Raw genomic sequence first — 20,631 nt, 5'->3', positions numbered from 1 at the left:
TCTCCTAATACAGTGGACCCCCGTATTCGCGTTCTCCGGATTCGCGGACTCACACATTCGTGGATTTCTCTCGGGAACGTTTCCCCGCATTATTCGCGGAAAATTCACGTATTCGCGTTATTTTTCTATGAGAAATATCCACAAATTCCTGGTTTTTTTTATCAGTTTCATCATAAAATGCACTTTTTGTGATAAAACTATTAAAAAAACCAAGTATGAACATTTTTTCGTGGGTTTTTCTTGAGTTTGAATTAACAAAAAGGCTGTTTGAGCATTTTTATAGGGGTTCCAACTATTCGCGGGTTCTAACTATTCAAGGGGGGGGTTGTCTGGTTTGCATCCCCCGCGAATACGGGGGTACCACTGTACTTGATTCATAGTGGAACTGCGAAGTTTTCCTCCCATTACACCTTTCAAACCTTTTACTGTCAATTTCCATTTCAGCACTGAATGACCTCTTAGGCTCCAGTGCTTGGCCTTTGGCCTAAATTCTATATTCAATTCAATTCAGTTCAATAAATTTATTTTATATTGTAAATTTTTAATTAGCTCACACAATATTAAAACAGAGTTGATAAAATTAGTAACAAAATCTGAGTATATTTGATGTAAAATATTTACGCAAATTTACCGAGAACAAAGAAGCAATAACTTTTTGGGATATATACATGTTTTTTCTAATTTTTCTTTGCATTTTTCTCTGCAAAATTACATTTATGACTGACATACTATCATAAAAGATAAGAAATAAAACCAACAGCAACACCGTGGTATATTTATGAGCACATTTACAAAAAGACATCTTGTGAGACAGACAGGCACTACATCCTCCCTTGAAGTTAAGATCCCAACTAAGTCTCCCATGAGCCACCTAGTGGATTTTAGCCAGTTTAAATTTTGCCATTAGTGAATTTATGGGCTATTAAAGTAATGGCACCTCATTCCTGCCTGATTCCCCCAAATTGATGACACGTAATCTTGTTACCACGAGTCACTCCGTCCACCACCCAAAACCTGTTATTGTTACTTGTGAGCATGTCCGTCCATTAAGGGTTAAGCAAAGATTCCTTAAAATTTGGTTAGTACTGCTAAATTCTTGTTGGTTTTAAGAAGATTTTGTAATTTTTTCATCAGTGTAGATTTCTACTTGCTGCTGAGAGAAATACAAAAAGAAATTTAGAGAAGACATTTTAAGCTTAATGCTGTGGAAAAAGCATTAATAATAATAATAATCATAGAAAAATGTGCCTTGGTCAGCATACAAAAAGGAAAAGTGACAAAGACTGAAGGGATAAAGCTAGCAGATGGGAATACAGTGTTCCCCCATATTTGCAGGGATGGTTACCAGACCTCCCCCATGAATAGCTAGAACCAGTGAATAGTTGAAGCCCTATAAAAATGTGTTTTGTTAGTTAAAACTCAAGAAAAAAAACCACTAAAAATGTTTATATGTACCAGGTTTTTTTAAGTTTTATCTCAAAAAGTACATTTTATTATGAAATTAAAAAAAAAAGGAATTTGTGGATATTTCTCATATAGAAATTTGGGGAATAGGTAAATTTTCCACAAATAATGGGGCTATGTGTTCCAGAGAGAAATCCTGGAATACATGAGTCTGCGAAGAAGGACAAATATAACAGGTGAACGGCACAACACACCAATGCACGGACAGTACACAAGACAGACTAAAGAAAAGGCCAGCGATGAAACATGTCAGGAGCTACAAAGGGGAGAGCTCAAGAAGGAAACAGAAGGCATGCTAACAGTGGCATAAGATCAGGCCCCAAGAACCAGATATGTTCAAAGAATGACAGATGGAAGTAACATCTCGTCCATATGCAGGAAGTGCAATATGAAAAATTAGACCATCAACCACATAGCAAGCGAATGTCCGGCACTTGCACAGAACCAGTACAAAAAGAGGCATGATTCAGTAACAAAAGCCCTCCACTGGATCCTGTGGAAGACTCACCAGCTAGCTTGCAGTAATAAGTGGTATGAACACCAGCCTGAGGGAGTGATTGAAAACAATCAGGCAAAGATCTTTTGGGACTATGGTATCAAAACAGATAGGGCGATGCATGTCAATAGACCAAACGTGACGTTGATTGACAAAATCAAGAAGAAAGTATCACTCATTGATGTCGAAGTACCATGGGACACCAGAGTAGATGAGAAAGAAAGAGATAAGTATCAAGACCTGAAAATAGCAATGAGTAGGATATGGGATATGCCAGTGGAAATTGTACCCATAATGATTGGAACACTAGACATGATCCCAAGAGCATTGAAAAGGAACCTAGTAAAACTAGATGCTGAAGGTAGCTCCAGTACTCATGCAGAAGGGTGTGCTACTAGAAACACTGCACATAGTAAGAAAAGTGATGGAATCCGAAGGAGGCAGGGTGACCTGGAACTCCACACTATAAAATCCGCCCAGTCGAATAGGATGACTGTGATAGACAAAAATAATAATAAAATATCCTTGTCTTTGAGGTGGGCGAGGCATACTTCTATATTTACTTCTATGTTACGCGGGTAACTCAAGTCTTGTAGATTTGGTAAGTCTTCGTTCTGGTTGTTGTCGTCTTCTTCATCAGGGTGTTCAGGTTCGATCTCATCTCCTTCGCTGGAGCTGGGAGGGACGGCTACTTCATCGTCCCTTGGGTTGTCTTGCTCGCTACTCTGCCGTAAGGTTGCCCATTCCTCTCGTAGGGCACAGCGCTCGTCTGTCTTCGCTCTCAGCTGATGCTGAAGGAGGGATATCTGGAAGCTCCTCGTGTTGTTCTCGTTGCGTGCTGAAGGGTCATGCAGACGTATGTTGGTACATATATATTGGAAGGAGACCCTCTTTCAAACAAGTCTTATTGAAAGATATTGCTGCATCAGCTGCATTCAACTTGTAAATAGTCTTCTCTATTTTTCTAATAAGTAAATAGTTTTCTTAATTTTCTAATACAGTGGTCCCCTCGTTTTCGCGAGGGATGCGTACCAGACCCCCCCCCGTGAATAGTTAGAACCCGCGAATGTTTGGAACCCCTATAAAAATGCCAAAAACAGCCTATTTTGTTGGTTAAAACTTGAGAAAAACCCCACTAAAAATTTTCATATGTGGTTTTTTTAATAGTTTTATCACAAAAAGTGCATTTTATGATGAAATTGATAGAAAAAACCAGGAATTTGTGGCTATTTCTCTTAGAAAATTACCACGAATGTGCGAATTTTCCGTGAATAATGGGGGAAACGTTCCCGAGAGAAATCCACGAATCCTGAGAATCCAAATACTGTAACAGCTTTCTCTCTGCTACTACAACTGGCGAGTATTGCGCCGATATTACTCATCAGGAGGAGTCAGTTTCAGGGATAATGCTTACAAATTTATTTATTTTCACAGTAAATGAACAAAAAGATCAAAATATGACAAATTTTGAACTAATTTGTATTTTTCATAACTTACAAACCTGAGGTCTTAACATTAGGATAAATATTCAGCGCCAGCTGGAAACCGGTAAAGTTTAAAATAATTGTGTACGCAAGGGACTATTGGCATCTGTGCTTGGTCACGAGACATGTGGAGCCACCCACATACCCCTCATTAACTCGTGACCCTGTTATTTATTCTTCCAACCCAGGTTAGTTGATAGAGGGGTGGTTAGAGGTGGGCCTTTGTATGTTACGACCTCAGGTTTGTAAGTTATGAAAAATACAAATTAGTTAAAAATTTGTCATTTGTTCATATACGAAACAAACCTTTGGTCTTAACATTAGGATAGACTTACTCTTGGTGGGAGGTAAGTGCTATTAACCAACTAGGAGTATGCCACCTTTGATCAGTTTTCTGAATACCAGAATTCTATGAAACAACTGACCAGTATTTCCGAATCTAAGACATAGACTTCTGGGTTTTACACAATGTCATAGTTCATTGCGTCCGAGGAAGATAAGAAGATCTGTTCACCCAACAAACCAATCCATCCACTCATGTAGGTCTGTTATCATTCCTCTCCCCCTTGCTAAAGAGAGGAATGTCCTGCTACTGATAAGTATCTTACTGATACTAACCCTAACAGTATGGCCACTTCACTCACCTGTACCTTGTCCGTTCCAACTTATGATGGTATTCCCTTCTTACTGCCCTAAGTAAAGAAGAAGACAGAAATTTGAAAAGGAAAGAGGCCAGTTAACTCCTCCATTTCACATTCATACCATCATCTTAGACAAGATACCAACTGACCCGCCAGGGGTACTGGATGAGTTATATCATTTGTTGAGCAGCCACCACAGGACCCAAGGAAATTGTGTCCAAGGACCTCAGGGCAACCTTATAAATATACAGGAAATTGAAAGTGGGTTTTCATAACAAAGAACCCACTCTCAAATTTCAATGAACAGATAGACACCTCCTTAACATTGCTCAATTTTGAGCTTCAATACAGTCACAGACCAACCGTCCCGATCATTTTAACAGATATGTTCTTAAATGCCAGACGGCCCATATTCCTCTGATGATCTACTCTTCTGTATAACCTCATTGGTACAACTTGACAAACAAGGAGTATGCTTGACTGATCGCCTCTGTTTGGCCTGTGCCTTTACGTCTACCACCTTAATGTTCTAGGTGACGTAGTTCTTTCTATAATCACAGAGTACTTTGACAAGTCAAAGCCGGCCCTGCTGAAGGTCTCTCACACATACTCACACCGTACTGAGCATGACTAAGAAATGTATCTGTCATCATTACCTGTGCTGCATTGACTCATTATCCCAGATTCCAGGGCAAATTGGAACTGATGTTCCTGACTACATTTGAGTCTACGTCAAAACCCTGGTTATTGATTACTCCCACTCTACCAAGGTCAGAGGAAGACCCCCATCCACGGTCAGTTTCCTGTAACATGACTGATGTATGTGCCTGGTGGTAGTCCGTCAAGTCTACTCTGATACAGAGTATGTTTTCACTTATCAGATTGGAGTTCTTATGTGCCCCATCCAGTTCACTGCTCCTTATTAATCTGAAGATTACTCATTGTGAAGTGATATTCACATGCCCAATCACCAGTCCAATGTAAATCACCATACATGTAAACATGTAATTACAGAGATACTTCCCTCTGTTCTGACAACCTCTCCACCAGATCATTGTCTACTGACCGAATGCCTTTAATGGACAGAAACCTTCTCTATACAGGGAGTCATGGCCAAAGAGTCAGTCTGTATATGTGAGCTAACGACCTTTGGAGTCGTGTTACATCCGAGGTGACACTCTACACTCAAAAACTTAGAACTATAAGTTTGAAAGGGGATACTGGTCAACCTCCAGACCTGAGATATTAATTCTACCTATTGTTGGTGCCTCTTCCCCACACGAACCTGGTAGCGATGATTGTGCTAGGGTAAACTTTATCAACACTCATCCTGGGTCCTCCTTAATTACTGGAACCCATCCTTCCGTTCGGGACATGGCGGAACAGGTAGAACCTAGAGTTTGCGTAACCTCCAGGTTGTTCTCAGTATCGCAAATGGAATCCTAAGGCGCTTCGAAGGGTGAAACCCCTGAGACAGCTGTTACATGGTTTTTCCAATATACGAGTTCCTCTCTGGACGAGTGGTTTGTGCACTCCTCTGCCAAACCGGTGGTCCGAGGTTCTACTCCCATCTCGGCTAACGTGAAATCAGAGAAACTTATTTCTGGTGATAGAAAATAATTTGTTAACAGGATATGGCTCATTTTTCTACGAGTAATGTTAGTTCCCAACCACGAAACACCTAATTCGGTGACCTGTTACAATATACGGCATATGTTCAATATGCTACCCTCCGAAGGGAAATCCTATATTGCCAGAAACCATCATGGTGCTATTCTCGAGTAACCTAGCCCAAAATTGTACCCAAGGTCACTTCACCCTACCTCACTCTCGAAGAATGGGAAACTCCCCACTTTCCCCTTCCAGATATGATGAGGTTCTAGTGCCTTGCTCTAGCCAACTGAAGCTTGAACCCTCTATGTTAGGTTCATGACTTCAATATAGAAAGTAGACCCGTATGGAAGAGATCCATTTGCAGATTCCAGGTTAACCTAGCTAACAACCACTTGGAGTAGCCTAAGTAGGTATAGTCAATTAAGAATTGACTAACTTATTTTAAGTTGGCAAGACCAGGTTGACCCTAGCTTGGTTAAGTTAGGCTATGTTAACCCTTCCAATTAGGCTAGGACCCTGGTTTGGTTAGCTTAGGCTATGTTAACCCTTCCAATTAGTCTAGGACCCTGGTTTGGTTAGGTTAGGCTATGTTAACACTTCCAATTAGGCTAGGCTAGCTCCTCCATCACTTAGGGTAGGTTAAGTCCATCCGAGATGTACTCTTTAACTAGGCTAGGCTAGTATAGACTAGCTTAATCTAGAAACTAAATGACTTAGGTTAGGGTAAAGTCGTTCAAGAACGTTTGGGCTATCCATGCTAGGCTACAACCACAACCTTCTAGGCTGAGGTGGTAAAAGTGTTTCGAATGGGTAGCCTAGGCACTAGTCTATGCTCAGCTATACTAATAACCTTACTAGTTTGCCCAACCTAAGATAGTAAGGGCATATTCAAGCAGCCAGACCATGTTAAGTCATCAACCCACTGTTAGGCTAAGTTGACATGTACGTCATGTATGTCGGAACCACCCAACCTATGAGTTATGATAAGCGGACCCGGCTAAGCTAAGAATTGTACCACTCAGACTAAGCTAAGATAGTAAATGCAGGTCCAAAACTAAACCGCAACCATTAGTTGGTCCAAGTCAGCACATGCATAACCGAACCAGTTAGTTTGGACAGTCTAAGCTTAGAGCTACTACTCAGATTAACTAGGATAGTAGCAGTAGACTCGGACTGGCTGGAATAGGCTACGAATATAACCAATTGTTAGGCTAAAAGGTATGACCCAAATATCCTGGCTATAACATCTTAGGTTACAAGTGCCCTACTTAGGCTTGGCTACCTCAAGTGGCGAAAGAAAGAAATTCACCTCTTCCTTTTGACTTAAGTTTCCATTCGATTTCATTAAGAAGAATGGTTCTACAGTACTTTCGAAGGAACCAAGCTTTCGATTAACTTTAAATAATTGTGCAAGTCGAAGCGTTTGGTCAATATTCGTATAGGAAGAAACCAGCTTATACCAACAAGTATATAAAACATGGGAATTCTTCCTACCTGTAAAGGTTTGAAGTTTTCTGGAGTCAACCCAAAGTATGCTAATTCCCACCATTCAGGCTGCATACGATTACTAAGAGGTATCCATATCCTTCCATCAATCCGTGCATTTTACGTGTTGTAAAACGGACTCTACATGACTAGAACAAGGTAATCCATACACTTTCGTATCCTTTTTCAAACCAAACACCATGTCAATCCCCGAGGGAAGCATAATGGCAGGTGTCTCCGTGCTCCCCAAAAGGTTATTGAATTGACTAATCAAATCAATCACCTCCTCATACAAAGCCAGAAACTCTTGGTTTTCCCTTCCCTCCGGTTTTAACGCACTGTGTTCAGCCACAGGAGACATTAACTTACTCATACCCTCTGACAAACGTCCAGGTGCGTCATGGCTGTCCGACCATACGGCCGTGGCATCTTTGATCTTTAATGGCCACTGATGGCTCGATCTCGAATAGTCAGTAGGATCTGAGAAGGTACCCATTTGCATACATCATGGCCGACCAACCATACGGCCACGGCATCTTTGATCTTTAATGGCCACTGATGGCTCGATCTCGATTAGTCGATCTAGTGGCTAACGTTTCTCTCGGTATCATCTGAGCATGATCACGGCAGTGGGTCAGAGCAGACTATAGATGCTGTCAAGATCTACTCAATATACAGTGGACCCCCCGTATTCGCGTTCTCCGGATTCGCGGACTCACACATTCACGGATTTCTCTCTGGAACGTTTCCCTGCATTATTCGCGGAAAATTCGCGCATTCGCGGTATTTTTCTATGAGAAATATCCACAAATTCCTGGTTTTTGTGATCATTTTCATCATAAAATGCACTTTTTGTGATAAAACTATTAAAAAACCAAGTATGAAAATTTTTTGTGGTTTTTCTTAAGTTTTAACTAACAAAATAGGCTGTTTTTAGCGCTTTTATAGGGGTTCCAAACATTCGCGGATTCTAACTATTCATGGGGGGTTCTGGTACGCATCCCCCGCGAATAGGGGGGAACACTGTATAGTGGTAGGTCAGCAGGGGGTCAACCGCTCACTGAGTTTTCATTGGTTGGTGGCGCAATTTGTTCCTGCTGTTGGTTAGAGGAAGTTTCCTTCAGTGGAAGAGAGAGTTTTCTCCAGTATTAGAAAACCCCACAAATACGCAAGATATATTGACAATATCTTTGTACAAGCCGAGAATGAGGAAGAGGTTGAAGCTGTCTGGCGCATATTCCACCAGTTCAGTTCACTGAATTATACCATCGAATTCAGCAACGAAGGCCAGCTCCCCTTTCTAGACGTCCTCGTCTCCAAGACCGACGACGGTCTAAGAACTTCGGTGTATACAAAGCAAACAAACTTAGATCTTTGCCTGAATGGTGACAGCGAATGTCCTGCACGGTTCAAGAACACCACAGTCAGGGCCTATATTTTGAGGGCCATCACACACTGTTCTTCCTGGCAGGACACTCACAAAGAACTCGACCGAGTCACTCAGGTGCTCGGTAATAACGGGTATCCAAATCGACTTATTAATAAAGAAGTCCGCACAGCGCTGGATCGGTGGTACAGTGAGAGTGAGAGACTGCAGCTCCACCCCCATGAGAAGATCAAACTGTATTACAAAGGTAGACTGCGTGCACGTCACCGTGAGGACGAGGATGCACTGAGAAAAATCATCAGGGAGAATGACCCCTACCGAAGTCGACAAAGAATTCGAACTCGTAATTTATTACCAAAATCGACGTACGTGCAACCTTATCATGAACAACCCGCGATGCCTCCAGCAAGAGACCCCTTGAAACAGTCGAATGTAGTCTTCCAATTCTTATGCCCCGTCTGTGAATGTCCCGGCTCTTACGTTGGTATGACTTCTATGAAACTGTCTAAGAGGATTTCTTGCTACGCACAAGAAGGGGCAATTAAAAACTACCCACTACTTCCCACCACTTCTCTCCCCCCTCTTGTGTCATAATCATTCCAAGGTCATCACTCTTGCCTCCAACCCTTCGTTACACAAACTTGAGGTTCTTGCCATAGAGGTGTCAGCAACCTCTAAATTATCATCATGACTTTATAATTCCACTAGAAGTAAGTTGATGACATCCATGCCCAGAGAATACTGCCTGCTGGCCATTGTTAATGAAAATGCAAAAAACAGAAATTGGCATTAACCCCTTCGCCACCGGCCCGTTGCATCGGCCGATAACGCTTGCATACCGCATGAGACCCCCTGTCGACTGCGAGTATATCGGTCATCACTTGCTCCCACAAATGTTTTGTTATTCATATTTTTCCTTTATATTCTTTTGTGAAAATATTGTGTATATATCAATGAATATTGTTACCACATGGGCAAAAAAAATATATATATATAAAATATAATATATATAATAATATATATATAGTATATAATATATATATATATATATATATATAATATCGAAATATAGATATATATTAATATATACATACATATATAATATATATCTATATATATATATGATATATGATATATATATATATAGATATATATATATATATATAGTATATAATATAGATATATATTATAATAAGGATATCAGAAAAAAGAGGAATACTTAGTGGAAAAAGTAATTGCAGAAATAAAAACACTTATAAAGTAGTAGAAATAGTAGTAAAGTAGTAGAAATAAAGTAGCTGAAAAAGTAGTACAGTATTAGTAAAACAGTAGCAGTAGTAATAGCAGTACTAGTTTTTCTTACGGGGAAACGGTTAGTACTAGGGTTCATAAGGAAACAGCGTATACATCATTGAATGTTTATGGCAATTGGTAATGACAACAATAATAATAATAATAATAATAATAATAATAATAATAATAATAATAATAATAATAATAATAATAATAATAATAATAATGATAATATAATAATAATAATAAAAAATCAACAGTAATACCACTGCTACTACTGCTAGCAGTAGTAAAAAAAATAATGATAATAATACAAATTACATGTAAGTGTAGAAAAAATGAAAGTAGTTTTCATAAAACAGTATGTATATAACACCGAAAATATGTCCTCTGCTGTGCTTGTGCTGGAGGGGTTGATTATTACTGCCTCGAAGACCCAGCCCTTGGGGCCTCGAAATCTCGTTTTTTATGTGCATGAGAGTGCCAAGCTATAAAATGTTCCTTTGAACATAGTCCAGGCTCCCCAGGGCACCCAGGGCAGTGGTAAATGGTATCCTTCCTCTTCTTGAAGTCCCTGGTGCAGATACGACATTTCTTCTGTTTCTTGGGTGAAATCGAACCCAGGAATGTATGACGCTCATGTTAGGCATCTTCGTGGGTTTCTGTGACTTCTTTTCTCTTCTGCTTCGAGGATGGCCCTGCCACCAGGACTATGGTGAAATACCAGACCCTTACTTACTTCGAGGATAAATGCCATGAAGTCCTTCTTATAGCATTTTTGGTTCTTGTAGGCCAAGTAGGAGTTCAGCAGTATCCGAAAGATAAAATGTATACCAAGTTTTTTGAACCAGGCAAGGGATTTCTTTCCAAAGGCATATGGTTCGAGCAGCTGGTCTGCCATATCAACGCTCCCCATCAGACTATTATATTTTTCAATATGAAGTGGCTTGTTATAAAAAACAGTTTTATCTCCGAAGAATGTTTTGCACTTCTCAACCATGCCAGCTGTATACAATGTTGTCAATACATTGACCTCCTTTTTGTCCATATACTTGACAACGAGAGTGTTGCCCTTCCTTGCAAAAGTTGACTGATGTTTGGAGAGTTTTTTCATTTATAAGTTTCTTAGGGGGTCCCCTGCCAGCTCGTACAACTCCAGTAAGTGATGTGTCCCTGGTGAGTAAGTAATTACCAAGGCGATAACTGGTATACCAATTATCCGTAACTACATGACGTCCCCTGTCAAGCAAATTCCTCATTAGATGAACTACGATGATCTCTGATATGGATAGGTTAGCAGCAACTGGGTCAGGTACCGAAAAACTCGTATCCTTCCCATAATACACCTCGAAATTCCACGAATAGCCATTCCAATTTGGATCTGAAGGGCATAGTATAAAAACCTTTATTCCAAATCTGGATCTTTTTGTTCTGATAAATTGTTTGAATCCCAGTCTCCCTTTCCAGAGCATCAGTGCCTCATCTACTGCAATATCCTTCCCTGGTGTGAGCAGTCTGGCTGCGTTGGCGCAGTAAGTCAAAAAAGGGTTCAATACGAGTCTTAGGCCTTTTCTTATCCACTTGGTCTAATGGAGCAAACCTCATGAATTTCAGCAGGCAAAGAAATCTTGCTCGAGACATTACTTCTTTACAAAAAATACTTGGACCCCCTACCATGGCATCTCGTGACCAATACATATACATACGGGGCATTTTATTCACCCCCATTATCATCAGCAAGCTATAAAAAACATACATCTCATCACGAGTCACAGGCCTCCATAGAAGTCCATTCACCTTACGTTTTCCTGTTGAGCGAAAATACTCATCTGCCCGAGCATTCATCCATTCACACAATGTGTCAATTACATCACCACAAAAGAAATAACAAAATGCATCTCGTGGGCAGCTGAAATCTGGTGTGTAAGGAGAGATAATATTGTCACCCTCCGTGTAATCGGGGGGCGGGTCTGGCCGCACGTCACAAAATGGATCGGTTATGAACCGCCAACCTTCATCAACAATAGCTTCATTCTCCTCCAAACACTCGTTGTCACTGTCATCCTCTAAGAAACTATCATCACTGTCGCTACAATCATCATCTGATAAATCTGGCAGATACTCAGACCCTGACTCTGAAACGCTATCATCCGACATAACGCTGGAAAAAACGAAAGAAAAAAAAAAACATAAAATAACTGCAATCGAAAGGGAAAAAAAGTTTAGAATTCAAATCCTCATGATTTACTCACAAAATCGTGATATCCTTCATTCATAAAAGCCTGAGGCGCACTGGTATATGATAGCCCGGTACCCCTCCTGATATACCATATAAAAATGACGTCACGACGACAGTCGGACACTCATTGGTTAAAATGAATAGTGGGTGGAGCTTAAGCACCTCTCTCGTACACAATACTGTGTCTGCTACCCGTCCAAGCTAAAGAAAACAGCTTTGTTTTTCGAGGAGGGATGAAAGACGTATAAGCGTACGTCGCGGTCTTCTATTATTAGACCATAAAAGACTACATGTGTACGTCCCGGTGGCGAAGGGGAGGTTTAAAAAGGAAAATTGGGACCGCAAATAGCAATATAAGGCATCTCAGCCACAACCAATGGCAAGCATAATGTACACACACCATATACCTACAGTTTCCAACAATATAAAACTATCCCAGAGTCAACAGTGTTAGACAGGAAATCACTACTTGATAACTTTGCCTTTGTATCTCACACATGTTAAAACCAAACTATTACTCAGAAAAGGGGAAAGGACAAAGGCAAGGCAAACGCAGGTTTCGACATGATTGTAGTGTGTGTTCTGCTATCCTCTTGCAGGTCGATCACACCCAGATTCAAGATAGATGATGATTTATGGGAAAAAAACATGTTTTTTGAAACACTCCTATCCAGGGTTAATAGATGCATTATGCTGTAAATAATTTTTATCATAAAAATCACTATTTAGTCACATACACAGTATGAAAAAATACAATAATTTGTGAATAAATAGTGCTGCTCTTCAAATAAAAGGCAAATTAGTGAAAATTTTCGAGATATGGTCAATAGAAAAAATCCGCAAATTAGTGAAAGCCCGCCGAAAAGTGAATCATGTTTCCACAAAAATCCACAACAAAGTGGACCACAGAAATGTGAAACTCATGAAACTGGGGAGCACTGTATAAGTACATATGCTGTAAATAATTTTTATCACAAAAATCTGTATTAAGTAACCAACACCATATGAAAAAATATGGTAAATAGTGAATAAATATGTTGTGTTGCTCTACGAAAAAAGCGAATTATTGATAATTTTAGTGATATGGTCCGTAGATAAAATTCTAAAATTACTGAAAGTTTCCCATGGAAAAGTGAATAATGTGTCCCACAAAAATCAGCGACAAAGTAGACCGCGGAAATATGAAACACGTAAAACTTGGGGGGGCCACTGTATACATTTGGTATGTGAGCTTTCAAGATAGGCAGTTATAAGCATTTTTAGAGGGGGTTCTGTGTATTTGCGGATTTCAACTATTTATGGGAGGTTCTGGTACACATCTCCCGCAAATATGGGGCTCTGCTGTACTACCAAATCTAAAAGGTTCAAAGCTTGATTGTGTTTCCAAGATCATTTTATGAATGAAGTGGCTGAGATATACCTATGTATTGTGTCCAAAGACAGCAGATAGTCAAAGACCTCAGAAATTTAAATGGTTTGAGTATTTGATGAGAAGAGATGAGTGCTTGGTCAGAGAATAGTAAAATGCCGCACAGAAAAAAGAATGGTCATAGATGAAGATACAAACTAGGGAGAAATTAAGGCAGAAATTGTTGTCGGACCACAGAGAATGGAAAGAACTTATTATGCACATAATAAAAAAAAAAAAAAAAAAAAGTTGACAAAGTTTAACCAAAAGACATACAGCTTAAGAGCTTGTGCATGCATGAAAAGTCTACAAAATTTAAAACTGTTTCTTATGTTTAAACTTTATTTGTTTTCAATACTAGTAGCGTTGTTTTGCCAAATATTGCAAATAACCAGTGTAAACATCTCATTGACAATTAAATGGTGAATTGTGAGGGTTAATTTTTTCATTTTCAGAGTTCCTCTTATTTTTTGCTGAATTTTCAGGTAATTCTGTAAGGCTTCTTGGACAGAAGAAACAGGGTGGAAAGAAGCAAGGTGGGGCATCTCTTCTTTTACCCAAAGTTAGACGAAATCCTCTGATTGAAATTATATCAATAAACACAGGTTGTTTGAACCAATGTACTTACTGCAAGACCAAGCATGCAAGAGGAGAACTTGGATCCTATCCAATTGGTAAGTTAGTCTTTGGTGTATGATTCAATTTCTTTGTGGTAAAAATGTGGTTGTCTATACAAAGTTCAAACCCCTTGTTTTATATTTACCATATTGCCAGCATAGTGAAGTGTTGTTATCCAAAATCTGAGTCATTAGTAGATAAAAATGTGTTATTGCTGTCCGCTAAAGGGCTAATCATACCACATCACATATAGTATACTATATCATTGCTGCTTTGGCTTTGAAATCGTCTTAATGTGTAAGCTTTCTAGTTCAGCACACCTGATCATTTTGATTTTGTATCTCATTTAAAGTTAATGTTATGATACATTATAGATTGTCCTGACTTATGACCTGCTTGACTCACCCATTTTTTTTGCATCCTAAAATACTATGTTGAACATGTATTACATAGGATAATCATGAAACAGTGCTTACTAAAACGTTGATATAACAAACCCAAATAGTACATGGTGCTGTTTGCTCTGTAGTGACCTGAGTGCCTTAATCTAGCAAGGCCTTATTAGCCTAGCAGAGGCGTGTTTTTGTTACTTAAATCTTGGGATACATTTCCACTTTGCTATTACCTTTTCATATGATCTGTTGTTTCTGACTAGTAATTATTTTGATATACGTATTGAAAAACCAACAGCTTGTAGACATCATGGTGTGAAAATGTTTCGTTGGATTCAGAGCACATTTTGATAATTGTATGTAAGAAGTTCATTATCTAAATGATGGTACAACTTTACAATACTATTGTATATTGAAGAAAGCCAAAGAAAACTTTTTGACTATGTTAAATGTAAGGATTTTGGTGATCCAGGCCTAGGGATTATGCATCCAGAACACAGGCAGCAATGCCTTGTTCTTATTCTTGAGTGCCCTGTGGTTTGCAGCCTTGTAAATGAGGCCTGGTTTCAGCATAAAGCCAGCTGCATTCCCACGCATTAGGATGGTAACCCTGTCCTTCTGTGCCTTAATTCCTGAGGCTTTAGCTTCATCCTTCACAAAGTATGTCAGGGAAGGCATCTTTTTCTAGAACAGGCCAGCCTCATCGACATTGAGCACCTGTTCTGGGTGATATTCTTTCTCTTGAAGAATCCTCTTGAAGAATCCTCTTGAAGGTCTCAGGATATTTTGTGGCTGCCTCATTGTCTGCCAATGCTTTTTCCCCATATAGGGAAACAGACTTTAGGTGGAACCGCTTCTGGAACTGGTGAAACCATCCTTTGCTCACCTGAAAACCTTGAGGAGCTTATGATGGTCCCAGTTGTGGATCTTCCTCCTATTCATCGTCTTCAGGTGCTTGTTCATCAAAGTCCTAGACTTCTAATTCCCCTTCTTCATCGCCTTCCGGAGTTGATAACTGCTGATACAGTTGCTGCACTTTTTTTTTTCTTACGGCGGTCCTTGATCCAGCATGCTAGTGCAGATGCCATCCGTACAATTGTTTTATCTTGCACTGTTACTGCTTTAGCTGTACCAAAGTAGCTCATGCTTACACTCTTTCTTATTTCACTTTCTTTTTTCTTAACCCTTTAACGCCGATTGGACGTATTAAATGTCGACGAAAATTGTCTGTCGGGTGCCGAACCAATGTATGGTACGTCGACGAAAAAAAGTTTTTTTTTTTTAAATTTGAGGAAAAATAGTTATAGGCCTACTAGGCCAAAACTTTTGAATCACACGCCTTGGGGGATGCTGGGAGCTCACGGATCAAGCTGTTGTTTTGATTACAAGCGTTACCCAGGCGCGCAAGCACAAATTTCTTTCTTCTCGCACTAAAAAGCATCAGCGACACATCTCAGAAATGATTTCGTTACTTTGACATAATTTTTGCATCATTTTATATTAGCCGTTATATAGAGTATTATATATGAAAATGTGCGCTATTTCATGTAGAATACAACAAAAAACAACTCATGGTTGTAGCTTTTATCAGTTTTGAAGTATTTTCATATAAATAATGATGTGCAAAAATTTCAACCCTTGGTCAACTTTGACTCTACCGAAATGGTCAAAAAACACAATTGTAAGCTAAATCTCATATATTCTAGTAATATTCAATCATTTACCTTCATTTTGCAACAAATTGGAAGTTTCTAGCACAATATTTCGATTAATGGTGAATTTATGAAAAAACTTTTTCCTTACGTCCGCGCGGTAACTCTATTGAAAAAATCAGAAATTTTTTCGTCCGATTGTCGTAATGTTTGCACAGTTTTATATTAGCCGTTACATAAAGTTTTACATATGGAAATGTGCGCAATTTCATGTAGAATACAACTTAAAACAACCCATGGTTGTAGCTTTTATCAGTTTTGAAATATTTTCATATAAATAATGATAAGTGCCAAAATTTCAACCTTCAGTCAACTTTGACTCGACTGCAATGGTTGAAAACCGCAATTGTAAGCTAAACTCTTACATTCTAGTAATACTCAATCATTTACCTTCATTTTGCAATGAATTGGAAGTCTCTAGCACAATATTTCGATTTATGGTGAATTTTAGAAAAAACTTTTTCTTACGTCTGCGTGGTAACTGCCGAAAAAATCAATATTTTTTCGTCCGATTGTCGTAATGTTTGCACAGTTTTATATTAGCCGTTACATAAAGTTATGTATATGAAAATGTGTGCAATTTATGTAGAATACAACAAAAAGCAACCCATGGTTGTAGCTTTTATCAGTTTTGAAATATTTTCTTATAAATAACGATAAATAAAAAAATTTGACCTTCAGTCAATTTTAACTCGACCGAAGTGGTCAAAAACTGCAATTGTAAGCTACAACACTTACAGTCTAGTAATATTCAATCAATTACCTTCATTTTGCAACAAACGGGAAGTCTCTAGCACAATATTTCGATTTATGGTGAATTTTTAAAACTGTTTTTTTTTATGTCCGTTAGTTACGAATTCATGCATCATGTTGTGATAATATTTTCTCTGTGTTACTTTGATTGCTTTACAATTTGTTATATACCAAAATCATTGTAATTTAGTGTACAATACAACAAAAAAATTATTAACTCATTAGCTTTAACCGTTTTGCTCACAGCGCGATTTGTATACAATTATATATGAATTTTTTTTTCGTGCTGTCATATATTCCAATATTTATATATGATAATGATATTTTTTTTCATTTCTGATGGTTGCATACTAAACTTCAGGCAATGAAAAAAAAAAGGAGCCAAAAATGAACTCTTAATGTTTAAAATTAAGCGTGCTGGGATATTTTGAAAAAAACTTTTTTTCCGCTTCGGCGCTCACTCGTGAACGCCGCCGGCATACGGGAGACACTTTCGGAAATACCGGCTCGGCGTTTAAGGGTTAATGTATCTTACCTTGCTCTCATTCACATAAAAATGGTGGCCAACCACGGCGAAACTTTGGCCACTCTTCAACACATGGAGAACTTTCACCTTCTCATCAAGCTTCATGACTGCCTTCCTTCTTTTAGGCTCTTTGCAATATCCTTAGAAGAAGCAGGGCACTTTTTAGAAGCCATTTTCAGCATGGTTGACACAGATATTTGGTGATACATAAATCACAGATTCGCAATTACGTCTGCATACATCAGTAACACTATCTATGTAGTGAGGCAGATCAAGGAGAGATGCGCTGTACCTGCGATTACGTCCGTGTATACTAGTAACTCTCGATGCAGTGAGGCAGATCAAGGAGAGAGAGATACACAGTACCAACAATTCCATCTTTGTGAGATGAGACTCAGGTTTCCACCAGTCAGCGCCAAGTGTACAGCCAATGAGCGAGCACCAAGGAAAATGAATGCTGTTCCTGGATTGGCTGCTTTGCAGATGACAGCTAATAGCGTGTCGAGTGTCATTTCATCTGGGTACTGCTCTATGAATTGTTTATCTACAGAAAGTTGGCTTGGGTGAAGCATCTTTTAAAAAGAAAATTATGTTATTGAAATTTTGCAGTGTTTAGTTAACTTATTTCAGAACTAATATTTGAAAATTAGTGAATCTTTTAAAAAAATTTCATAAAAAAAATGTATTTAGTCTCAAAAATATACTTAGTATGTATGCATAAAAATACTACGTACCACAGACAGAAACATACATACCCTGCTGTTCCCATTGTCTTACTTATTTTAGATATGCTCTGCATACTTATAGTATCATCCTAAAACACTATGCATATACATATAATATTAAAAAATCTTCTTAAAACAAAACATTTCATAAAATGTACAGTATGCGCAGAATATCAATGGGCAATTTATATCTTATTGACCCAATACAGTTCAATGTTCTCGTTTGTGCGTGCTTTGCATGTACAGTATATACTACTACAGACTAAGAATATTCTTTGGAATCACCAACTAAAATGTCCTCTAAATGATCTGCTTCTCCAAAGGCTTCTGGCAAAGACCCTTAATGTCAGAGTCCCTTACAATTAATAAAGAATGAGGAGAAAATAGACATGAGTGTTATGTTAAGAGAGGGCAAGTCATGGAGAAGTAGCAGCCCATTACCACATGACTGAAAGCGCAGTTGCCTGCCTTGAGAACAAGCATGAACAGGGTAAAATACTTGGGAGGTTATACTTGGAGAAGAACTCGCTGCCCTCTGTACCTATCACATCAACTGACCAGGATTTTGAACAATTTCATGGTCTGTACAAATTGGTCAGGGAAGTAAGGCAGATACAGGCAGTCCCCGGTTTTCAGTGGTCTCGGTTATCAGCGATCTGGTTTTATGGCACTTGTCTAACGCCATAAAATCAGCAATTTATGGTGCCATAACAGGACAAGTTCCAGTTATCGGCATCATAAGGCACCTTATGGCACCATAAGGGTTCTTATGGCGTGCCATAAGGATGCTTATAGTGCCTAATAAGGGATATCAGGCGCCATAAGCACCCTTTTTCGGCGCCATAAGTGCCATTATGGTGCCATAAATCACTGAGTTTCGGTTAATGGCAGTGTTCACTTATCGGCACACCCCGGGAACGGAACCCCTGATGATAACCGGGGACTGCCTGTACAGACAATAGTCAAGGCATGGGACAAGAATGAAGAAAGGGCCACAAATTTTACCAGCACTGTTAGTGGACTCATGAAGCATTACCATACCACCTTTGTTAACATATTCAATGACCTCAAGAAGGTGGTGCCTCCCGAAACCCCTGACGAAGCGCTTCTTGAAGAAGGTGAAGAGGTGCCCTCAGAGGAGGTGTAACTCCTCTACTATGCTTGGCAGTCTATCTGTCTCATCATCTATCAGATTGCACAACTAATATCATCATCTGTAATCAGCATTCATCACCGGTAATTACCTGTGTGATTTAAAATTATTATACTAGATATAGAAGGAAGGTAAAGCATGGAAGGTGTCGGGGAACTTTGGGAATAGGCACAATGAAATACTGCGTATGGATTTTTCACTTGGAGGAAGACATATCATAAATGCAGTCTTAACTTAGATTGTTTATATTTTATTTTTAAAGTTTTACTCTATGATTTCAGAGGAAATAGTTGCTAGAGCGCAACAGTCTTTCAACGAAGGTGTTTGTGAAGTTTGGCTCACTTCTGAAGACACTGGTGCATATGGGAGAGACATAGGTGTCACGCTGCCTGAATTGTTATGGAAATTAGTTGATGTTATACCAGAGGGTTGTCGGTTACGATTGGGCATGACAAATCCTCCCTATATATTAGACCATTTGGAGGTAAGTGATGGTTCTTTTGTATACCACTTTCATTTAATTTATATTTATTTTGTCCCCATTACAACCCTCAATTAATCATAAATATGCCGATACTTTTGTTCACATCCCAACTGTTCCTAGATTTGCCTTCTTATTGTCTTGGAAGACTGAAGAAGGCAATACAGTAATACCCTGAATTTACACAAGGTTAGGTTCCAGACCCACTCGTGCAATGGAAATTTTCGCACGAGTTTGGCACGGTCTCTAAAAATGCTAATAAATGCTTACTTCTAGAGTTTGAAACACTAAATATAACCCTAATCATCCTCCCTAAATATTAAGCTAACTTTAAAATTAAATTAAAGTTACTGTAATTTCATTTAAAAGTTAGCTTAATACATTACCCTCAAAAAACGAAATAAATGGTTGTAAAAATATTGGTGTGTGAGGCTTACATAGTACAGCATAATTCTCTTTTTTCCCCCCTTCCCCCTTTCCGGCCAACCAATCTATTTTTAGAAGTCTTCTCAACTATTTTTAAGAAATTCTTTATTCTAGCTCTTTCTCTTTGCTTCTGAAATTCCCTTTCATGAACAAACAGTGCTTTTTATTTGGACTAATACAACTCGTAGTTATGTGTCTGTTTTAGAACAGGCATTTACAGTTCTAGAAGGTAAACATAAAAATAGATAAATTAAAAATGATCTACACTACTGCTAACTACAAGAGAGAGAGAGAGAGAGAGAGAGAGAGAGAGAGAGAGAGAGATTGTCTTTAT

The 20,631-nt window shown here is 38.8% G+C and overlaps 1 protein-coding gene across 1 annotated transcript in view; it reads left to right on the top strand.

Annotated features, from left to right (window-relative positions):
• Nucleotides 1-20,631, top strand: part of LOC135219590 (threonylcarbamoyladenosine tRNA methylthiotransferase-like) — a 143,273-nt gene that overhangs the window by 40,176 nt on the left and 82,466 nt on the right. The window contains exons 5-6 of the mRNA XM_064256478.1: nt 13,997-14,185; nt 19,672-19,874. Of these exons, the coding sequence (XP_064112548.1) occupies nt 13,997-14,185; nt 19,672-19,874 (392 nt within the window). The remainder of the gene's footprint in view (nt 1-13,996; nt 14,186-19,671; nt 19,875-20,631) is intronic.

This window comes from Macrobrachium nipponense, chromosome 1, assembly GCF_015104395.2.
Source record: "Macrobrachium nipponense isolate FS-2020 chromosome 1, ASM1510439v2, whole genome shotgun sequence".
NCBI classification, from domain to species: domain Eukaryota; kingdom Metazoa; phylum Arthropoda; class Malacostraca; order Decapoda; family Palaemonidae; genus Macrobrachium; species Macrobrachium nipponense.
Note: the sequence above shows the minus strand (reverse complement) of the source record. Positions and strands in the feature narration are given on the sequence as shown.